The 22497-nt window shown below is 35.5% G+C and overlaps 1 protein-coding gene across 1 annotated transcript; it reads left to right on the top strand.

The window, feature by feature from the left end:
• Positions 1 to 1069: 1069 nt before the first annotated feature.
• LOC148947889 (uncharacterized) lies at positions 1070 to 20788 on the top strand. Its single transcript, XM_089095129.1, has 2 exons — positions 1070 to 2336; positions 20359 to 20788. The coding sequence occupies exon 1, from the start codon at positions 1148 to 1150 to the stop codon at positions 2036 to 2038; it is 891 nt and encodes a 296-aa protein (XP_088951255.1). The 5' UTR covers positions 1070 to 1147; the 3' UTR covers positions 2039 to 2336; positions 20359 to 20788.
• The last annotated feature ends 1709 nt before the right edge of the window (positions 20789 to 22497 follow it).

Raw genomic sequence — 22497 nt, 5'->3', positions numbered from 1 at the left:
TCTTTAGTAGCTTTTTTGTGTTGTACTCTTAAATCTGTTTTGTTAGAACGCTCTCTTGAAACTGACAAATCAATCTGTCATCACATGAGCATCTCATATTTCTTGATAGTTGATAGTTGTGATTTTCTATAATGTAGTTTGCTGTAATGTTCTCTTTTCAAACTGAAACAGTAAACTACCATCAATTAAACATCTGATGCTTCTTTTTAGATATCCCCTATTTGCTTTACGTCTTGGTGAAGTCGTTCACTCTGCTCTCCACAAACGGTACCTCAATTTTTGAAAAAAAGTTTTAATGGCTATTTAAATGGTGAATTTGGATGTTATTGAGAATGATTAAAAGTATTATTAATTCGGTGACCTGAAAGTTTGTTTTCATGCATCCAAGTTGAAACTCTACATAGCGATCGCTCATGTAGTTTAATCATTTCTTTTCAATCAATCAAAAAGACGTGGAGGGTGGCTTGTTACCCTTCGATATTTTTTTATTCCTAAAAAGGGCACTAAAACTTCTGATTTTCTATCCAATGAGCCTTTTAGTGTCACCCTTTTTTGGCATAGTATCCATATTGGTAACAGTCCTCCATAGTCTTTAAGTCTTAGTGAAATCTTTCACCTTGTTTATTACTAGCGGTGACTAAAGTCTCTGAGAAATAGTTCAAATGGCTATATAAATAGTCAACTTGAATACTGATTTTACAACCATGGTTTCTAAAAAGGATAAGCATATTGTTTACCAAGGTGACATAATATTCAGCTTTGCGGTGACCCAAAAACTGTTAAACCTCTACAAATGATCTACAATCTCTTCTCTCTTCCTCATTTAGTTGAGAAAAATTTTAATATTTGTTGTAATACTGCCTCTTTTCCACTTATGGTTAGATTTAACCCAGAGTGTATTTTTTGGTCATCTAAGGTTTCATTTTCGCTCTTTACTTAATCAGAATATCTAATTTTAATAGGTAATATAAGCACCATCAAGAGCTAGAGAAGAGGGGTCGAAAATAAAATTTTCTGTTAAAATCTATCGAAAGATATACTGTTTTCTTTTTTAACTCAGTAGAATTTTTTAGGTCGCTTTTCATCACACGTGTCTGGACTAGACTTACAGGGAAATACGTCACTACTTGTTTCAAAGAACTCGTCTATGAGTGGTTTCTCAAATCCATTTGCATTGGAATCTGAAGCAAAAGGCTTCGAAAATGATAAAATATGTTTGAAAATTAGCTTGCAAAGTAAAAAGCATAGAAAATTAGAAAGACATCAAAGATCACATAAAGGAGAAAAGACGTTTAAATGTGAGGTATGTGACAAGATCTTTTCTCAAAAAGCACATTTGAATTCGCATCGAAGAGTGCATACGGGTGAGAAACCGTTTAATTGTCATGTTTGTGACAAGACTTTTTCTCATTCGCAAGTTTTAAAGACGCACCAAAGAGTGCATACAGGTGAAAAGCGTTTTAAATGTGATGTATGTGAGAAGGCCTTTTCTGAAGCAGGAAATTTGAAGCAGCACCAAAGAGTGCATACTGGTGAAAAACCGTTTAAATGTCATGTATGTGACAGAACTTTCTCTCAATTGAATTCTTTAAAGACGCACCAGAGAGTGCATACAGGTGAAAAGCCTTTTAAATGTGTTGTATGTGACAAAACCTTTTCTAGAGCAGCAAGTTTGAACGCGCATCAAAGACTGCATTCAGGTGAGAAAACGTTTAAATGTGATGTATGTGAGAAGACCTTTTCTGATGCAGGAAGTTTGAAGCAGCACCAAAGAGTTACGGGTGAGAAACCGTTTAGATGTCATGTATGTGACAAGACTTTCTCTCTTTTGCATGTTTTAAAAACACACCAGAGAGTGCATACAGGTGAAAAGCCTTTTAAATGTGATGGATGTGATCAGACCTTTTCTCAAGCGCAAAGTTTGAACCGGCACCAAAGAGTGCATACGGGTGAGAAACCCTTTAAATGTCATGTATGTGACAAGACTTTTTCTCGTTCGTATACTTTAAAGACGCACCAGAGAGTGCATACAGGTTAAAAGCCTTTTAAATAAGATGGATTTGACCAGACATTTTCTCAAGCAGCAAGTTTGAATGCGCATCAAAGGCTGCATTCAGATGAGAAAACGTTTTAAATGTGATGTATATGAGAAGGCCTTTTCTGAAGTAGGTAATTTGAAGCAGCGCCAAAGAATGTATACTAGTGAAAAAATAAATCAATGTTCTGTTGGTGATGAAAGTTTTGAATGAGTTTATATACAAGATGTATTTCAGGAAACTGACAAATAGTAGAGCACTAGAAATTCATAAAAGTTGCAAACATAGATGGAGCATATGGTAAGAACAAAAATAGAAATTTAAAAAACTAGTATGCTCTTTGAATACAGATCAAAGACTGTACACAGGTTAGAAACCTTTTAAATGTAATCTGTGTTAGAATTTTTGATTTGAACAATTTTTTAGGGCATCAAAGAGTGTATGTAGGAGTTTAGTGAGATTTTAATAATACAAGCTGGAAACTCATTGGTTTGTTGTCATTATTCTCACAAGTAATTATAAATACTTATCGTCCAATTAGATTCATTTAATTCGGAATTAACATCTAACAACCCATTTTATGAAAAGCACCTTCGTTTATAGACAGCAACAAGACCTTCAGGCACAATGGTAAGCTTTTATTGAAAGAATTTTTGGTACTTGTATGATATACCCCCTCCCGCTCAAGGAGTGTTAGGTTAATCATAATAAAATATACCCAAGTACGATAAAAATATAATACTTTAGAAACAAATTTGGTCTATATATTTGCACATTAGGGGGCTGTGCGTAAAGTACAGTGGGTCTGCATGCAAAATGTGTTAGCTGCAACTATTCTGATATTATCAATTAAGAATTATTTTCTGACTTCACACTGTCCAAATACTTTACCCCTACTTTCCTTTTTTGCTGGAAAAAAACTTCTTAAATGGATAATATCAAAAGAAACAGGTCTACTTTGTCTAAAACTGAATTGTATAATAATCAGGATTTTCAAGTTTGTTCAAAAGACCCAAAATCTTTGTTTTCAAATTGCTTAGAAATTATTCCAATGTATTCCTTTTTCTATGGGCTAACGATTTTATTTTCTGATTTAGTTTTAAATTTGCAGGGTTCTCAATCTTGCATTCTAACTTAAGTGGGCCACAAGTTTGATTTGAGATGGAGGGGGCCCGTCATGGAAAAATCTGGGTAGCAGAATAGCAATGCTACTTGGCAGTTTTCAAATTTTCCATGTCAAAATCACAAACCCAATCATCATCATTATCATTTTCAATTTTGACACGTTTTTATTCTTGCTGTCAAGATTGATTTTCATTGACTCGCTCACATGTTTGGTGTAATATGTCACGTTTTTGGATTTTGAATGCTTCTGACAATTTCGCAATGGCCTTTGCTTTAGCTGCCCTTATTGGTGTTATAGCCGCCCGTATTGCCCGCTATTGATGGTCCTGGTTGTCGATTTTCACATCATATCACGTTTGATAGTTAAGGTGTTGGTTGGTTCCAAAGAATCATCATTTATAATAACTGCAATTGCAAATTTTCGTTTTTTTGCCTTCCAATGGACATTTTGTTGGATGAATGAATGACTACATTTGGAATCTCAGCTTGACGTAACCAGTTACTTTAAGCAAAAGGAAAAACAAACTAATTTCTAAATTTGCAGGTACTTTAAGGTGGTTTGAATTAAAAAACTAACATGATTGCTCTGCCACCATCAATATTTTTGCAGTTTGCAGTTAAATAAAATTGTTTTCTTTGAAATTTTCAGGAATTATTCTAGTTTTATAATAACTATGTCTACAAGCTTCTTATAATGGCAAAAGCTCTTTGTAAAAATATTAATTTCATTTTAAATATTGTTTTGTTAATTACAAAAGCACGTAGATGTGACAAATTCCTTATGTGAATAAAATGAGCTATAAAGTGTGTTATAGAAAAATCCAGTTTTTCGTAAAAAGTTTACTATATTTTAAAAATTAATTTTTACAATTACAAAAGATTTTTTAACCACATCAATTTTATTTAAAATGAGCCCTTAAGCAGCTCTCTACAATGTTCCAGTGCCAAGCTATCTGAGAAGAAAGAGAGAAATGACGTCATGAAGTATTTTACATACATGACGACATTGCAATTTTTATTACATGACGTCGCTATATGATGTCGTGAAGTACATTACATACATGTCGTCATTACAATTTTTATTAGATGGTTCCATTTGCAATACGTGGCATCATCATATGATGTGGTTATGTACATGACGTCATTGCAATTTTATTACATAACGTCATCTGCAAAAAACCAAAATTAAGGTTCTTAACGAATTTTCCCAGACTTCTGACCTAGATGTTTTTTTTATGCGAAAATGTTTTTTTTATGCGAAAATATATATATTGCAATTTTTATTAGGTGGTGTCATTTGCAATACGTGGCATCATCATATGATGTGGTTATGTACATGACGTCATTGCAATTTTATTACATAACGTCATTTGCAAAAAAAAAACAAAATTAAGGCTCTTAACGAATTTTCCCTGACTTCTGACTTCTAGATGTTTTTTTTATGCAAAAATATTTCAAGATACCAATTTTTCGAAAAAAATATGGAGCAGTTTTCGAGAACTGACACATATACAATTATTGCTCACATATAAAGATAGTATATATATATATATATATATATATATATATATATATATATATATATATATATATATATATATATATATATATATATATATATATATATAGCCTCTCAATTACTTGAACTATCTGTCTTGGCTTTCTCTGTCTACAATAGCCATATCTTGATGCAACCTACTGCAAAATACTTGATAACTTCAATTCAAAATCAACGTCTCAGGCATCATGTTGACCAAGAATTTAAAATTGATATAAGACCGATATATATATATATATATATATATATATATATATATATATATATATATATATATATATATATATATATATATATATATATATATATATATATATATATATATATATATATATATATATATATATATATATATATATATATATATATATATATATATATATATATATATATATATATATATATATATATATATATATATATATATATATATATATATATATATATATATATATATATATATATATATATATATATTATCATAAGCAGCGCAATAGCTCTGCCTAAGTAAACAACGATGTTGGCACAATGTATTATTTTTTTTATAACTTTTACACCTGGGCACTTCGTATCGAAGAAGTTGTCGTAGAAACCTCGAAAAGGTTTCGAGATTTCTTTTACCCCCTGCCTCACCCATCATTTCCCCAAACACATCCAATCAAATATTGAGATAGCCATTTTCTTCAATGTAGTTGAAAGATCTGGAAAGTATGTCTTTGAGGAGGACACTCCCTCCACAGTCTTTAGGGCAAGGTTTGTAAGTTATGCCCTGGGGGCATATATGGTTTTTATAGAAAGCTTTGTCGTAGGAACTTGAAAAAAGGCTCATTCGATTGGAAATTCAAAGGGCTAGTGCCCTTTTTAATAGTCGAAAGTGATTAGAGGGCAACTAGCCCACCTTTTCCCCAAACACATCCAATCAAAATTTGGAGATAGAATTTTTGTTGAACGTAGTTGAAAATTCTGGAAATTTTGTCTTTGATGATGCCACCCCCCCCCCCCCTCACAGCCCTCAGGGCAAGGGCTGTAAGTTATGCCCTGGGGGCATATAAGGTTTTTATAGAAAGTGTTGTCGTAGAAACCTCGAAAAGGGCTCATTAGATTGGAAATTGGAAAAGCTTATGCCCTTTTTAATAGTTGAAAGTAATTGGAAGGCAACTAACACCCCTTCCACACCCTCCATTTTCCCAAACACATCCAATCAAATTTTGAGATAACCATTTTCTTCAATGCAGTCGAAAGATCTTTGAGGAGGACACTCCCCCCACAGTCTTCAGGGCAAGGGTGGTAAGTTATGCCCTGGGGATATATAAGGTTTTTATAGAAAGCTTTGTCGTAGGAACTTGAAAAAGGGCTCATTCGATTGGAAATTCAAAGGGCTAGTGTCCTTTTTAATAGTCGAAAGTGATTAGAGGGCAACTAGCTCACCTTTTCCCCGAACACATCCAATCATAATTTGGAGATAGACTTTTTGTTTAACGTAGTTGAAAGTTATAGAAATTATGTCTTTGAGGATGACATCCCCCCCCCCTCACAGCCTTCAGGGCAAGGGTTGTACGTTATGCCCTGGGGGCACATAAGGTTTTTATAGAAACTGTTGTCGTAGAAACTTCAAAGAGGGCTCATCCGATTGGAAATTGAAACGGCTAGTGCCCTTTTTAACAGTTGAAAGTGATTAAAGGTCAACTAACCCCCCTGTCACGCCCACCATTTCCCCAAACACATCCAATCAGTATTTTTAGATAGCCATTTTGTTCAACGTAATTGAAAGCTTTGGAAATCAGGTCTTTGAGGATGATAAACCCATTCAGAGCCCTCAGAGCAAGGATTGTAAGTAAGTTATGTCGAAAGTGATTAGAGGGTAACTAGCCCACCTTTTCCCCCAAACACATCCAATCAAAATTTGGAGATAGACTTTTTGTTGAACGTAGTTGAAAGCTCTGGAAATTTTGTCTTTGAGGATGACACCCCCCCCCCTCACAGCCCTCAGGGCAAGGGCTGTAAGTTATGCCCTGGGGGCATATAAGGTTTTTATAGAAAGTGTTGTCGTAGAAACCTCGAAAAGGGCTCATTCGATTGGAAATTGGAAGAGCTTGTGCCCTTTTTAATAGTTGAAAGTAATTGGAAGGGCAACTAACACCCCTCTCACACCCTCCATTTTCCCAAACACATCCAAATCAAATTTTGAGATAACCATTTTCTTCAACGTAGCAGTTCTGAAATGATCTTTGAGGAGGACACTCCCCCCACAGTCTTCAGGGCAAGGGTGGTAAGTTATGCCCTGGGGATATATAAGGTTTTTATAGAAAGCTGTTGTCGTAGGAACTTGACAAAAGGGCTCATTCGATTGGAAATTCAAAGGGCTAGTGTCCTTTTTAATAGTCGAAAGTGATTAGAGGGCAACTAGCTCTACCTTTTCCCCGAACACATCCAATCATAATTTGGAGATAGACTTTTTGTTTAACGTAGTTGAAAGTTCTAGAAATTATGTCTTTGAGGATGACATCCCTCCCCCTCACAGCCTTCAGGGCAAGGGTTGTAAGTTATGCCCTGCGGGCAAATAAGGTTTTTATTGACAATGTTGTCGTAGAAACTTCAAAGAGGGTTCATTCAATTGGAAACTGAAACGGCTAGTGCCCTTTTTAACAGTTGAAAGTGATTAAAGGTCAACTAACCCCCCTGTCACGCCCACCATTTCCCCAAACACATCCAATCAGTATTTTTAGATAGCCATTTTGTTCAACGTAATTGAAAGCTTTGGAAATCAGGTCTTTGAGGATGATAACCCCTTCAGAGCCCTCAGGGCAAGGATTGTAAGTAAGTTCTGTCGAAAGTGATTAGAGGGTAACTAGCCCACCTTTTTCCCAAACACATCCAATCAAAATTTGGAGATAGAATTTTTGTTGAACGTAGTTGAAAATTCCGGAAATTATGTCTTTGAGGATGACACCCCCCCCCCTCACACCCCTCAGGGCAAGGGCTGTAAGTTATGCCCTGGGGGCATATAAGGTTTTTATAGAAAGTGTTGTCGTAAAAACCTCAAAAAGGGCTCACTCGATTGGAAATTGGAAGAGCTTGTGCCCTTTTTAATAGTTGAAAGTAATTGGAAGGCAACTAACACCCCTTCCACACCCTCCATTTTCCCAAACACATCCAATCAAATTTTGAGATATCCATTTTCATCACTGCAGTCGAAAGATCTTGAAACTATGTCTTTGAGGAGGACACTCCCCCAAAAGTCTTCAGGGTAAGGGTGGTAAATTATGCCCTGGGGACATATAAGGTTTTTATAGAAAGCTTTGTCGTAGGAACTTGAAAAAGGGCTCATTCGATTAGAAATTCAAAGGGCTAGTGCCCTTTTTCATAGTCGAAAGTGATTAGAGGGCAACTAGCTCACCTTTTCCCCGAACACATCCAATCATAATTTGGAGATAGACTTTTTGTTTAACGTAGTTGAAAGTTCTAGAAATTATGTCTTTGAGGATGACATCCCCCCCCCCCCTCACAGCCTTCAGGGCAAGGGTTGTACGTTATGCCCTGGGGGCACATAAGGTTTTAATAGAAAGTGTTGTCGTAGAAACTTCAAAGAGGGCTCATCCGATTGGAAATTGAAACGGCTAGTGCCCTTTTTAACAGTTGAAAGTGATTAAAGGTCAACTAACCCCCCTGTCACGCCCACCATTTTCCCAAACACATCCAATCAGTATTTTTAGATAGCCATTTTGTTCAACGTAATTGAAAGCTTTGGAAATCAGGTCTTTGAGGATGATAACCCCTTCAGAGCCCTCAGGGCAAGGATTGTAAGTAAGTTCTGTCGAAAGTGATTAGAGGGTAACTAGCCCACCTTTTTCCCAAACACATCCAATCAAAATTTGGAGATAGACTTTCTGTTGAACGTAGTTGAAAATTCTGGAAATTATGTCTTTGAGGATGCCACCCCCTCCCTCACAGCCCTCAGGGCAAGGGCTGTAAGTTATGCCCTGGGGGCATATAAGGTTTTTATAGAAAGTGTTGTCGTAGAAACCTCGAAAAGGGCTCATTCGATTGGAAATTGGAAGAGCTTGTGCCCTTTTTAATAGTTGAAAGTAATTGGAAGGCAACTAACACCCCTTCCACACCCTCCATTTTCCCAAACACATCCAATCAAATTTTGAGATATCCATTTTCATCACTGCAGTCGAAAGATCTTTGAGGAGGACACTCCCCCCACAGTCTTCAGGGCAAGGGTGGTAAGTTATGCCCTGGGGATATATAAGGTTTTTATAGAAAGCTTTGTCGTAGGAACTTGAAAAAGGGCTCATTCGATTGGAAATTCAAAGGGCTAGTGCCCTTTTTGATAGTCGAAAGTGATTAGAGGGCAACTAGCCCACCTTTTCCCCGAACACATCCAATCAAAATTTGGAGATAGACTTTTTGTTTAACGTAGTTGAAAGTTATAGAAATTATGTCTTTGAGGATGACCTCCCCTCCCCCCTCACAGCCTTCAGGGCAAGGGTTGTACGTTATGCCCTGGGGGCACATAAGGTTTTTATAGAAAGTGTTGTCGTAGAAACTTCAAAGAGGGCTCATCCGATTGGAAATTGAAACGGCTAGTGCCCTTTTTAACAGTTGAAAGTGATTAAAGGTCAACTAACCCCCCTGTCACGCCCACCATTTCCCCAAACACATCCAATCAGTATTTTTAGATAGCCATTTTGTTCAACGTAATTGAAAGCTTTGGAAATCAGGTCTTTGAGGATGATAACCCCTTCAGAGCCCTCAGGGCAAGGATTGTAAGTAAGTTCTGTCGAAAGTGATTAGAGGGTAACTAGCCCACCTTTTTCCCAAACACATCCAATCAAAATTTGGAGATAGACTTTCTGTTGAACGTAGTTGAAAATTCTGGAAATTATGTCTTTTAGGATGACACCCCCCCCCCACACAGCCCACCGGGCAAGGGCTGTAAGTTATGCCCGGGGGGCATATAAGGTTTTTATAGAAAGTGTTGTCGTAGAAACCTCGAAAAGGGCTCATTAGATTGGAAATTGTAAGAGCTTGTGCCCTTTTTAATAGTTGAAAGTAATTGGAAGGCAACTAACACCCCTTCCACACCCTCCATTTTCCCAAACACATCCAATCAAATTTTGAGATAACCATTTTCTTCAATGAAGTCTAAAGATCTTTGAGGAGGACACTCCCCCCACAGTCTTCAGGGCAAGGGTGGTAAGTTATGCCCTGGGGATATATAAGGTTTTTATAGAAAGCTTTGTCGTAGGAACTTGAAAAAATGCTCATTCGATTGGAAATTCAAAGGGCTAGTGTCCTTTTTCATAGTCGAAAGTGATTAGAGGGCAACTAGCTCACCTTTTCCCCGAACACATCCAATCATAATTTGGAGATAGACTTTTTGTTTAACGTAGTTGAAAGTTCTAGAAATTATGTCTTTGAGGATGACATCCCCTCCCCCCTCACAGCCTTCAGGGCAAGGGTTGTACGTTATGCCCTGGGGGCACATAAGGTTTTTATAGAAAGTGTTGTCGTAGAAACTTCAAAGAGGGCTCATCCGATTGGAAATTGAAACGGCTAGTGCCCTTTTTAACAGTTGAAAGTGATTAAAGGTCAACTAACCCCCCTGTCACGCCCACCATTTCCCCAAACACATCCAATCAGTATTTTTAGATAGCCATTTTGTTGAACGTAATTGAAAGCTTTGGAAATCAGGTCTTTGAGGATGATAAACCCATTCAGAGCCCTCAGAGCAAGTGTTGTAAGTAAGTTATGTCGAAAGTGATTAGAGGGTAACTAGCCCACCTTTTTCCCAAACACATCCAATCAAAATTTGGAGATAGACTTTCTGTTGAACGTAGTTGAAAGCTCTGGAAATTATGTCTTTGAGGATGACCCCCCTCTCACAGCCCTCGGGGCAAGGGCTGTAAGTCATGCCCTGGGGCATATAGGGTTTTTATAGAAAGCGTTGTCGTAGAAGCTTCAAAAAGGGCTCATTTGATTGGAAAATGAAAGGGCTAGTGCCCTTTTAAATAGTCGAAAGGTATTGGAGGGCAACTAACCCCCTCTCACGCCCACCATTTCCCCAAACACAACCAAAAAAAATCTGAGATAGCCATTTGGTTCAACGTAGTTATAAGTTCTGGAAATTATGTCTTTGAGGATGACAAACCCCCCACACCCCTCAAGGCAAGGATTGTAAGTTATGCCCTGGGGGGATATAATGTTTTTATAGATAGTGTTATCGTAGAAACTTCAAAAAGGGCTGATTCAATTGCAAATTGAAAGGGCTAGTGCCCATTTTTATAGTCGAATTGGTAGGTAATTACCCTCTCCCACAATTTGTCCCAAACACATCTAATTAAAATTTTGAGATAGCCTTTTTTAACTTAGTTGAAATTTTCTGGAAATTATGTCTTTGAGGATGACACCCCCCCCCCACATCCCTCGGGGTAAGGATTGTAAGTTATGTCCTGGGGGCATATAAGGTTTTTATGGAAAGGGTTGTCGTAGAAACTTCAAAAAGGGCTCATTCGATTGGAAATTGAAAGGGTGAAGTTGTCGTAGAAACTTCAAAAAGGGCTCATTTGATTAGCAATTGAAAGGGATAGTTGCCTTTTTAATTGTCGAAAGTGAATGTAGAGCAACTAACCCCCCTCTCACGCCCACCATTTCTCCAAACACATCCAATCAAAATTTTGAGATAGTCATTTTGTTCAACATAGTTGAAGTTCTGGTAATTATGTCTTTGAGGATGACAAACCCCTCCCCCATCCCCAAGCACCCAGGGCACAGATTGTAAGTTATGCCCTGGGGGCATATATGGTTTTTATAGATATCGTTGTCGTAGAAACTTCAAAAAGGGATCATTCAGTTAGAAATCGAAAGGGCTAGTGCCCTTTTTAATACTCGAAAGTGGTTGGAGGGCAACTAACCCCCCTCTCACGCCCACCATATCCCCAAACATATCCAATCAAAATTTTGAGATTGCCATTTTGTTCAACGTAATTGAAATTTTTGGAAATTAGGTCTGAGGATGAGACCCCCTCAGAGCCCTCAGGGAAAGGGTTGTAAGTTATGCCCCGGGGGAACATAAGGTTTTTATAGAAAGTTTTGTCGTAGAAACTTCAAAAAGGGCTGATTTGATTGTAAATTGAAAGGGCTAGTGCCCATTTTAATAGTCGAAAATAATTGTTGGGTAATTAACCCCCCTTTTACAACCACCATTTCTCCAAAGGTAGCCATTTTTCATTTTTCACCACCACCCCCCCCCCCCGCCCACAGCCCTCAGAGTAAGGGTTGTAAGTTATGTTTTGGGGGCATATAAGGTTTTTATAGAAAGGGTTGTCGTAGAAACTTCGAATAGGTTTCATTCGATCGGAAATTGAAAGGGCTAGTGCTCTTTTTAATAGTCGAAAGTGATTGAAGGGCAACTAACCCCTCTCTCACGCCCACCATTTCCACCAAGTTCCAGAAGCTATGTCTTTGAGGATGACAACCTCCCCCTTACAGCCTTCAGGGCAACTGTTGTAAGTTATGCCCTGGAGGCATATAAGGTTTTTATTGAAAATGTTGTTGTAGAAACTTCAAAAAGGGCTTTTTATTAGTCGATAGTGATTGAAGGGCAACTAACCCCTCTCTCACGCCCGCAATTTCCCCAAACGCATCCAATAAAAATTTTGAGATAGCCATTTTGTTCAACGTAGTTGAAAGTTCTAGACATTAGGTCTTCCAGGATGACAGTTCCCTCCCCCACAGCCCTCAGGGCAAGGCCTCACTTTCTATAATTTTATAGAAAGTGATACTTCGAAAGGAGCTCATTCGATTGGAAATTGAAAGGGCTAGTGCCCTTTTTAATAGCCGAAAGTGATTGAAGGGCAACTAACCCCCCTCTCACACCCATCGTTTCCCCAAACACATCAAATCAAAATTTTGACATAGACATTTTTTTCATCGTAGTTAAAATTTCGTGAAATTAAGTCTTTGAGGATGATAACCAACTCAGAACCCTCAGGGCAAGGGTCGTAAGTTTTGCCCTGGGGGCATATAAGATTTTTATAGAAAGTGTTGTTGTAGAAACTTCAAAAAGGGCTCATTTGATTTGAAATTGAAAGGGCTAGTGGTCTTTTTGATAGTCGAAAGTGAATGGAGAGGAACTAACCCCCCTCTCACACCCGCCATTTCCCCAAAAACATTCAATCAAAATTTTGAGATAGCCATTTTGTTCAATCTAGTTAAAAGTTCTGGAAATTATGTCTCTGAGGATGACAAACCCCCCAAGGCTCCCAGGGCAAAGATTGTAAGTTACGTCCCGGGGGCATATAAGGTTTTTATAGATAGTGTTGTTGTAGAAACTTCAAAAAGGGCTCATTCAATTGGAAATCGCCAGGGCTAGTGCCCTTTTAATAGTCGACAGTGATTTCATGCCAACTAACCCCCTCTCACGTCCTCCATTTCCTCAGACACATCCAATCAAAACTTTAAGACACTCTCCCCCCCCCCACACACAACCCTCAGAACTAAGGTTGTAAGTTATGCCCTGGGGGTATATAATGTTTTTATAAAATCGTCGTCGTAAAAACCTAGAAAGGGGCTTATTTAACTAGAAATTGAAAGGGCTATTGCTTTTTTTAGCCTTCAAAAGTTATTGGGGGAAAGATCCCCCCCCCGCGCCAATAAATTCCTAAAACATATTCAATCAACGCTTTGATATGGCCATGTTGTTTAACATCGTTGAAAGTTTTTCAAACTATGTATTTAAGAATGAAAACCCTTCCTCCCTAGCCCTCAGGACAAGGGTCGTAAGTTATGCCCTTTGGGCATATAAGGTGTTTATAGAAAGTTCAAAAAAGGCTCGTTTGATTGGAAATTTAAAAAACTAGTGTCTTTTTATTAGCAGAAAGTGATCAGAGGGCAATTGCACCCCCCACGCCCATTATTTCCCCAAACACTTCCAATCAAAATTTAGATATAGCCATTTTGTTGTTCAGCGTATCAGAACGGTCTGGAAAGTGTTTCTATGAGAATAACAAAACCCCCAGCCCTCGGGGTAAGGGTTGTGAGTTGTGCCCTGGGGATATATACAATTTTTATAGAAACCGTGGTCATATAAACCTCGGAGGGGGCTCTTTGGATTTTTTAATCAGACGCTTTAGTGCTCTTCAAGAGTCAAAGTGTTCGGAGGGCAACTAACCCCCCACACACACATATCGTATTGTCCCAAAATGCATCTAATAGTAATTTTGAGATAGCTATTCTATTCAAAATAGTTTAAATATCATATAACAATGCCTTTAGGGTTGAAACAATCCCAGGAGATTAGGGGCAAGGGTTGTAAGCTATAACCAGGGGAATTTAAGGTTCTTATGGAAGGGATGGTTGTTTAACTTTAAAAGATGCTCATTCTGTCTCCCTGAGAAACACTATGTCAATATAAAACGAACAGAAATTAATTTAAAAAAAAACTTTTTCAACAAAATGAGAATGGAAACACACACACTCCCTTGAAAATTTGAAGGCCGAACAGACTCTCTTCCTTCACAAAATCATGGCGTCGGTGTTTTGAAATAGGCATAGTGTTTTTTTTTGTCGACTTCATGCAGTGAGGAACCAATATTAATACAGTAGCCTACTGCCTAGCCCTCAGAAAGCTCCGCAGAGCGATTAAAAAAAAAACAAAAAAACATGGTATTCTGACAAAAGGAATTGTCCTTCTTCAGAACAATGCAAGACCTCACACTGCTTGTTAGAACCCCAATTTGTTGGACAGTTTTGACTAAGAAGTTTTAGAACACCCATCATACAGTCCTGATCTTGCGCCGAGTGATTACTATTCGTTTCCCCACCTCACACAGTACCTCAGTGGCAACTGTTATAATGATGATGATGACCTAAAAACGGAAGTGAATTCTTGGTTATCGGAACAGACGGCAAGTTTTACTTTAAAATTAGTTGAGAGATATAATAAGTGTTAAATACCGACGAAGGCCATATACGAATAATTTTAAAATCACGGATTTCCTAAACTTTGGTAAAGATATAACCCCAGTTACTCGCCAAAGAGGGGTTTAAGTGACTGTGGCTTCTACTATGTTGGTAGAACCCAGCAAAAATTAGAAAAGGCCTACAACAGCAAGATGACATAACTAAAGCTTTATTCTAATACTACAAATATTTCTTTTGATTCGGCTCCAAGCAGTCATATTTTTGATAATCCTAGCCATAAAATGCTTTTTGAAGAAACTTCCCTTATTAGCAATGATTTAGGCATAAAACAGGTTGTTTGAGAGGCAAATAAAATCAGAATCAAAATAAATAGTAATATTTCTTTAAATAAGGATTTGGGAGAATATTCACTTAATGCCTTATATACAAATTTAAATAAAAATGATTTAGAAAGTTATATTAAAAACAAATAAACAATACCGCTCAACCTGCTGTGGATAGACCTTCTAGGCTGGCTGCCAAAAAGGCAAGATTAGCTTTTAATCCAATTAGCTTTTATATCAAGATTAGGTAAATGTTTTTTTTATTCAATTTGAATGAATTGTATGTTTCACTATGCTTGATGTAGACTACCAGTCCTGGTTCAACTTTCCTGAAATAATGATGCTAGGCCTGTTTTGAGGATACATTTTATTTTTAAAGATTTTATCTTAATGTGAGTTCTTTTATATTCTTCGTATTTCTTTTTCATTTGTTTTGCTGAAGACGGCCCTTGGATGTAGGGTCGAAATATTCATTTAAAGTTGCATTCCAATGTCTTATGTAAAAAATGTCCCTATTGTTCTACTTGTTGTTTATGACAAATGTTACAACAGACTTGGCAACTATGCTGTTAAACAGAGTAAAGTATGTACTTTTCTGAAAATAAATTTACTTTTTTGAAATAATGTTTCGTTGCGTACTTATGTTCAAACGAACCTTACTTAAAAAACACGCCTTTGTAGCTTGATTCTATAGAATAGACATTTATAAATCATCACATCCCTCCGTAAAATAACTATACGGCTAAAGAAAAGAAATTCTAGGTCTAGGTCCTCATAAGTCATAAAAATCAAATACAGTTACATTTTCTAAGATTAAAATGTAGATATTTGTTGTATAAGGCATCTGTGTTTTCACTGTCTGTTTTCCCCGTGTTTTTGGAGCGAAAACTGGATCCCTTTAAACGAATCACACTTAAACAGCTTTTCCTCAGATAAGGTATTTGGTGTTTAGATATATAGAAACTTCTTCTGAAACTTTTCTCACATATATCTCACTTTAATTTTTTTTCGTCTTTATGCGTTCTTTGATGTCTAAATAAGTGACACTTTCAAGTGATTTTTTCTGGCTACATATCACACTCAAAAGGCTGTTCAAACGGTTTTTTTGATGCTCGTATAGAAGCAACTTGCTTATGAATCGTTTGTAACATTATCGTTTGTCACAAGTGATGTCACATTAGTGATACCTGAAATTAAAAAAAAATCTCAGCAGATTTTCCGTTTCTAAAATGTTTGAAATGTTTTAGGTTTTTTTTCGTGCTAAGCCTAATAAGAAAGAACTACAAACTGATGAACCACCAATGAAAAACTTGGACCACTAAATTATAGATTTAGTTCTTGCATAACTTAAAAGAATTGTTTCATGAAATTTTTATGAAAATATTGAATTTGATTAATCTAATGCAATTATTTTTAATGAAATAGTCATAGAATTTTGAGAAAAACAAAGCTAGACTAAAAAATCAGACTAGTGTTCAAAAGAAATCATGTCGTCCAACTTATAGTAAAATGATTGGGGTCAAAACCCAACCAAACTGCCTTCATACCTCCAGAACACGTAAAGTAAGATAAAACAGGCAATATAAGTTTCAGTTGCCTCTTTGGCAGTTTTCAACTTAATTATCGCATTGTTCGAAATCTATGATGTACAACAAATACAATAAACACAACTTCACCCAACCAGCTCTGGAAATCAACTGAAAAGCCACATCTTGCTCAAATTCTACACCGAATCAAACAGTTCGTGGTAACGAACTGTAAGTAAGGAGCGACCCGGCTCAATGGTTACCGAAACTCTAAAAAACAGAATTTTGATACCAATAGACACGTCAAAAGAATCATATTTTAATGCTGATTTCAAATATATAAGTTTCATCAAGTTAAGTTCTACACATCAAAAGTTACGCGCCTGAGAAAATTTGGCTGATTTTAGAAAAAAGGGGGAAAAACCCCATAGAAGTTATATTAACCTTAATGAAAATCCCACCATCATATTCAGCGTATAAGAGAACCCTACTGTAGAGGTTTCAAGCAACTATTCACAAAAATGTGGAATTTTGAATTTTTTGCCAGAAGAAAGATCATGGATGCGTGTTTATTTGTTTTTTTTCTTTTTCCCACGGGTGATCGTATCGACCCAGCTGTCCTAGAATATCATGGGAGGACTCATTTAAACGGAAATTAAAAGTTCTGGTGCCCTTTTTAAGTGACAAAAAATAGAGGGCAACTAGACCCCCTCCCACGCTCATTTTTTTCCCAAAATCACCCGATCAAAATTTTAAAATATCCATTTTGTTCAGCATGGTCGAAAATAGGATAACTATGTCTTTTAGGATGACTTAATCCCCCGAAGTCCCCGGGGGGAGGACTGAAAGTTATGAACTCTACCCAATGTTAACATATAGTATTGGTTATTGGGAAGTATAAAGACGTTTTCAGGGTTTTTTTCTGATAGGTGGAGGGTGGGGAGGGGGTCAGGGGTTATATGGGAGAATCTTTCCACGAAGGAAGTTTTCATGGGGGAAGGGACATTGCTATGAAGGGGGCGCCGGATTTTCCATCATTATTAAAGAAAAAGATAAGAAATTAAATTAAAAAAAAAAGTTTTTCAACTGAAAGTAAGGAGCAACATCAAAACTTAAAACGAACAGAAAATATTACGTATATGATTGGGTTCACCCCCTAGTCAATACCTCGCTCGTTAAGCCAAAGATTTTTTAGTACATATAAGAGCTATTTATTCTAATTAACGGCCTTTGTGATTAAGCGGTCATTTTGTAAGAAGTGTAACAAAACTAAAACTTTAGCTTAAAGAGTAAAGTATTTAGTAGAGAGAGAACCCCCTAATATACGTATTAAAAATCTATGAATATAGAAGTTCGTTACGTAAGTTAATTCGTAAGTTATGTATATTTATTACTAATAAAAACGTTCGTGAATAAAATTAAACCAGTTTCGAGAAAGTCATTTAACCAAATAAAAGTAAAATTAATATGCAATTTTTTTTAATTATTCATGTACGGTGAGCCAAAATCAAAACCTGCATTAATTCAACAACGTTCAAAAATTAATAAAAAAAACAAAAAAGTTTTTTTAACTGAAAGTAAGGAACGACGTTAAAACTTAAAACGAACAGGAATTATTCCGTATATGAAAGGGGCTGTCTCCTCCTCAACGCCTCGCTCTTTACGCTACATTTTGACTTTCTCACAACTCTATTTTTTTTAAACCATAAGAAACTTTAGCGTAAAGAGCGAGGCGTTGAGGGGGGACAGTCCCTTTCATATACGGAATAATTTCTGTTCGTTTTAAATTTTAACGTCGTCCCTTACTTTCATTAAAAAAAAACTTGTTTTTTTATACTTAATATCTCAAGGGATTAGACTATAGGACGCATTACCTCAAATGGATGTTACGTTCAGCGGTTGCGGGTAAGAATTTTACATTCATCGTGAGTTGTTTTTTTTCATCACATCTAACATATATATATATATATATATATATATATATATATATATATATATATATATATATATATATATATATTATCATAAGCAGCGCAATAGTTTTCATATATATATATATATATATATATATATATATATATATATATATATATATATATATATATATATATATATATATATATATATATATATATATATATATATATATATATATATATATATATATATATATATATATATATATATATATATATATATATATATATATATATATATATATATATATATATATATATATATATATATATATATATATATATATATATATATATTATATATATATATTTATATATATTATATATTATTATATTATATATATATATTTATATATATATATATTATATTTATTATTATTATATATATATATTTATATATATATATATATTATTATATTTATATATTATATATATTTTTTTTTTTTTTTTTTTTTTTTTTTTTTTTTTTTTTTTTTTATATATATATATATATATATATATATATATATATATATATATATATATATATATATATATATATATATATATATATATATATATATATAACCTCAAGGGATTAGACTATAGGACGCATTACCTCAAATGGATGTTACGTTCAGCGGTTGCGGGTAAGAATTTTACATTCATCGTGAGTTGTTTTTTTTCATCACAAGTTCATAACTTTCAGTCCTCCCCCCGGGGACTTCGGGGGATTAAGTCATCCTAAAAGACATAGTTATCATATTTTCGACCATGCTGAACAAAATGGATATCTTAAAATTTTGATCGGGTGATTTTGGGAAAAAAATGAGCGTAGGAGGGGGTCTAGTTGCCCTCTATTTTTTTGTCACTTAAAAAGGGCACCAGAACTTTTAATTTCCGTTTAAATGAGTCCTCCCATGATATTCTAGGACAGCTGGGTCGATACGATCACCCGTGGGAAAAAGAAAAAAAACAAATAAACACGCATCCGTGATCTTTCTTCTGGCAAAAAATGCAAAATTCCACATTTTTGTGAATAGTTGCTTGAAACCTCTACAGTAGGGTTCTCTTATACGCTGAATATGATGGTGGGATTTTCATTAAGGTTATATAATTTCAGGCGGGTGTTTCCCATTTTTTTCTAAAACCTGTGAAATGTTCTTAGACGCGTAACTTTTGGTGAATAGAACTAAACTTGATAAAACTTATATATTTGAAATCAGCATTAAAATTTACTACTTTTGATGTATCTATTGGTATCAAAATTCCGTTTTTTGGAGTTTCGGTTACCATTGAGCCGGGTCGCTCCTTACCTACAGTTCGTTACCACGAACTGTTTGATTCGGTGTAGAATTTGAGCAAGATGTGGCTTTTCAGTTGATTTCCAGAGCTGGTTGAGTGAATTTTTGTTTATTGTAATTGTTGTACATCATGGATTTCGAACAATGCGATAATTAAGTTTTGCTTTAAGTTGTAGAAAACTGCCGAAGAGGCAACTGAAACTTATATTGCCTGTTTTATCTTACTTTACGTGTTCTGGAGGTATGAAGGCAGTTTGGTTAGGTTTTGACCCCAATCATTTTACTATGAGTTGGACGACATGATTTCTTTTGAACACTAGTCTGATTTTTTAGTCTAGCTTTGTTTTTTCTCAAAATTCTGTGACTATTTCATTAAAAATAATTGCATTAGATTAATCAAATTCAATATTTTCATAAAAATTTCATGAAACAATTCTTTTAAGTTATGCAAGAACTAAATCTATAATTTAGTGGTCCAAGTTTTTCATTGGTGGTTCATCAGTTTGTAGTTCTTTCTTATTAGGCTTAGCACGAAAAAAAACCTAAAACATTTCAAACATTTAAAAATCGGAAAATCTGCTGAGATTTTTTTTAATTTCAGGTATCACTAATGTGACATCACTTGTGACAAACGATAATGTGACAAACGATTCATAAGCAAGTTGCTTCTATACGAGCATCAAAAAAACCGTTTGAACAGCCTTTTGAGTGTGATATGTAGCCAGAAAAAATCACTTGAAAGTGTCACTTATTTAGACATCAAAGAACGCATAAAGACGAAAAAAAATTAAAGTGAGATATATGTGAGAAAAGTTTCAGAAGAAGTTTCTATATATCTAAACACCAAATACCTTATCTGGGAAAAGCTGTTTAAGTGTGATTCGTGTAAAGGGATCCAGCTTTCGCTCCAAAAACACGGGGAAAACAGACAGTGAAAACACAGATGCCTTATACAACAAATATCTACATTTTAATCTTAGAAAATGTAACTGTATTTGATTTTTATGACTTATGAGGACCTAGACCTAGAATTTCTTTTCTTTAGCCGTATAGTTATTTTACGGAGGGATGTGATGATTTATAAATGTCTATTCTATAGAATCAAGCTACAAAGGCGTGTTTTTTAAGTAAGGTTCGTTTGAACATAAGTACGCAACGAAACATTATTTCAAAAAAGTAAATTTATTTTCAGAAAAGTACATACTTTACTCTGTTTAACAGCATAGTTGCCAAGTCTGTTGTAACATTTGTCATAAACAACAAGTAGAACAATAGGGAAGTTTTTTACATAAGACATTGGAATGCAAATTTAAATGAATATTTCGACCCTACATCCAAGGGCCGTCTTCAGCAAAACAAACGAAAAAGAAATACGAAGAATATAAAAGAACTCACATTAAAATAAAATCTTTAAAAATAAAATGTATCCTCAAAACAGGCCTAGCATCATTATTTCAGGAAAGTTGAACCAGGACTGGTAGCCTACATCAAGCATAGTGAAAAATACAATTCATTCAAATGGAATAAAAAAACATTTACCAACAAGCTATCGTTAAAGCTAATCTTGCCTTTTTGGCAGCCAGCCTAGAAGGTGTATCCACAGCAGGTTGAGCGGTATTGTTTATTTGTTTTTAATATAACTTTCTAAATCATTTTTAATTAAATTTGTATATAAGGCATTAAGTGAATATTCTCCCAAATCCTTATTTAAAGAAACATTACTATTTATTTTGATTCTAATTTCAATTACATCCCGAACAACCTGTTTTATGCCTAAATCATTGCTAATAAGGGAAGTTTTTCCTTCAAAAAGCATTTTATGGCTAGGATTATCAAAAATATGACTGCTTGGAGCCGAGTCAAAAGAAATATTTGTACTATTAGTATTTAAATCTTTAGTTATGTCATCTTGCTGTTGTAGGCCTTTTCTAATTTTTGCTGGGTTCTACCAACATAGTAGAAGCCACAGTCACATGGTATTTGATAAACCCCTCTTTGGCGAGTAACTGGAGTTATATCTTTACCAAAGTTTAGGAAATCCGTGATTTTAAAATTATTCGTATATGGTCTTCGTCGGTATTTAACACTTATCATATCTTTCAACTAATTTTAAAGTAAAACTTGCCGCCTGTTCCGATAACCAAGAATTCACTTCCGTTTTTAGGTCATCATCATCATTATAACAGTTGCCCCTGAGGTACTGTGTGAGGTGGAGAAACGAATAGTAATCACTCGGCGCAAGATCAGGACTGTATGGTGGGTGTTCTAAAACTTCTTAGTCAAAACTGTCCAACAAATTGGGGGTCTAACAAGCAGTGTGAGGTCTTGCATTGTTATGAAGAATGACAATTCCTTTTGTCAGAATACCATGTTTTTTTGTTTGTTTTTTTTTTTTGTTTTTTTTTAATCGCTCTGCGGAGCTTTCTGAGGGCTAGGCAGTAGGCTACTGTATTAATATTGGTTCCTCACTGCATGAAGTCGACCAAAAAAAAACACTATGCCTATTTCAAAACACCGACGCCATGATTTTGTGAAGGAAGAGAGTCTGTTCGGCCTTCAAATTTTCAAGGGAGTGTGTGTGTTTCCATTCAATGTTTTGTTGCCCCGATTTGGGCGTCATATGCAAAACCCATGTTTCGTTTCCTGTTCAAGCGGTTGCCACCTCAGTGGCAACCGTCACAATGATGACGACGACGTAAAAATGACATTGAACTCTTGGTTATTGGAGCCGGCGGCAAGT

Source organism: Artemia sp. Qi Xiang Cuo, chromosome 10, assembly GCF_049724085.1.
Source record: "Artemia sp. Qi Xiang Cuo chromosome 10, ASM4972408v1, whole genome shotgun sequence".
NCBI lineage: Eukaryota > Metazoa > Arthropoda > Branchiopoda > Anostraca > Artemiidae > Artemia > Artemia sp. Qi Xiang Cuo.
The sequence above is the reverse complement of the archived record's forward strand: the minus strand, read 5'-3'. Positions and strand labels throughout refer to the sequence as shown.

Excerpts from the sequence above, each read along its gene's own strand:
- LOC148947889 (XM_089095129.1), top strand. The coding sequence starts at position 1,148 with ATGAGTGGTTTCTCAAATCCATTTGCATTGGAATCTGAAGCAAAAGGC.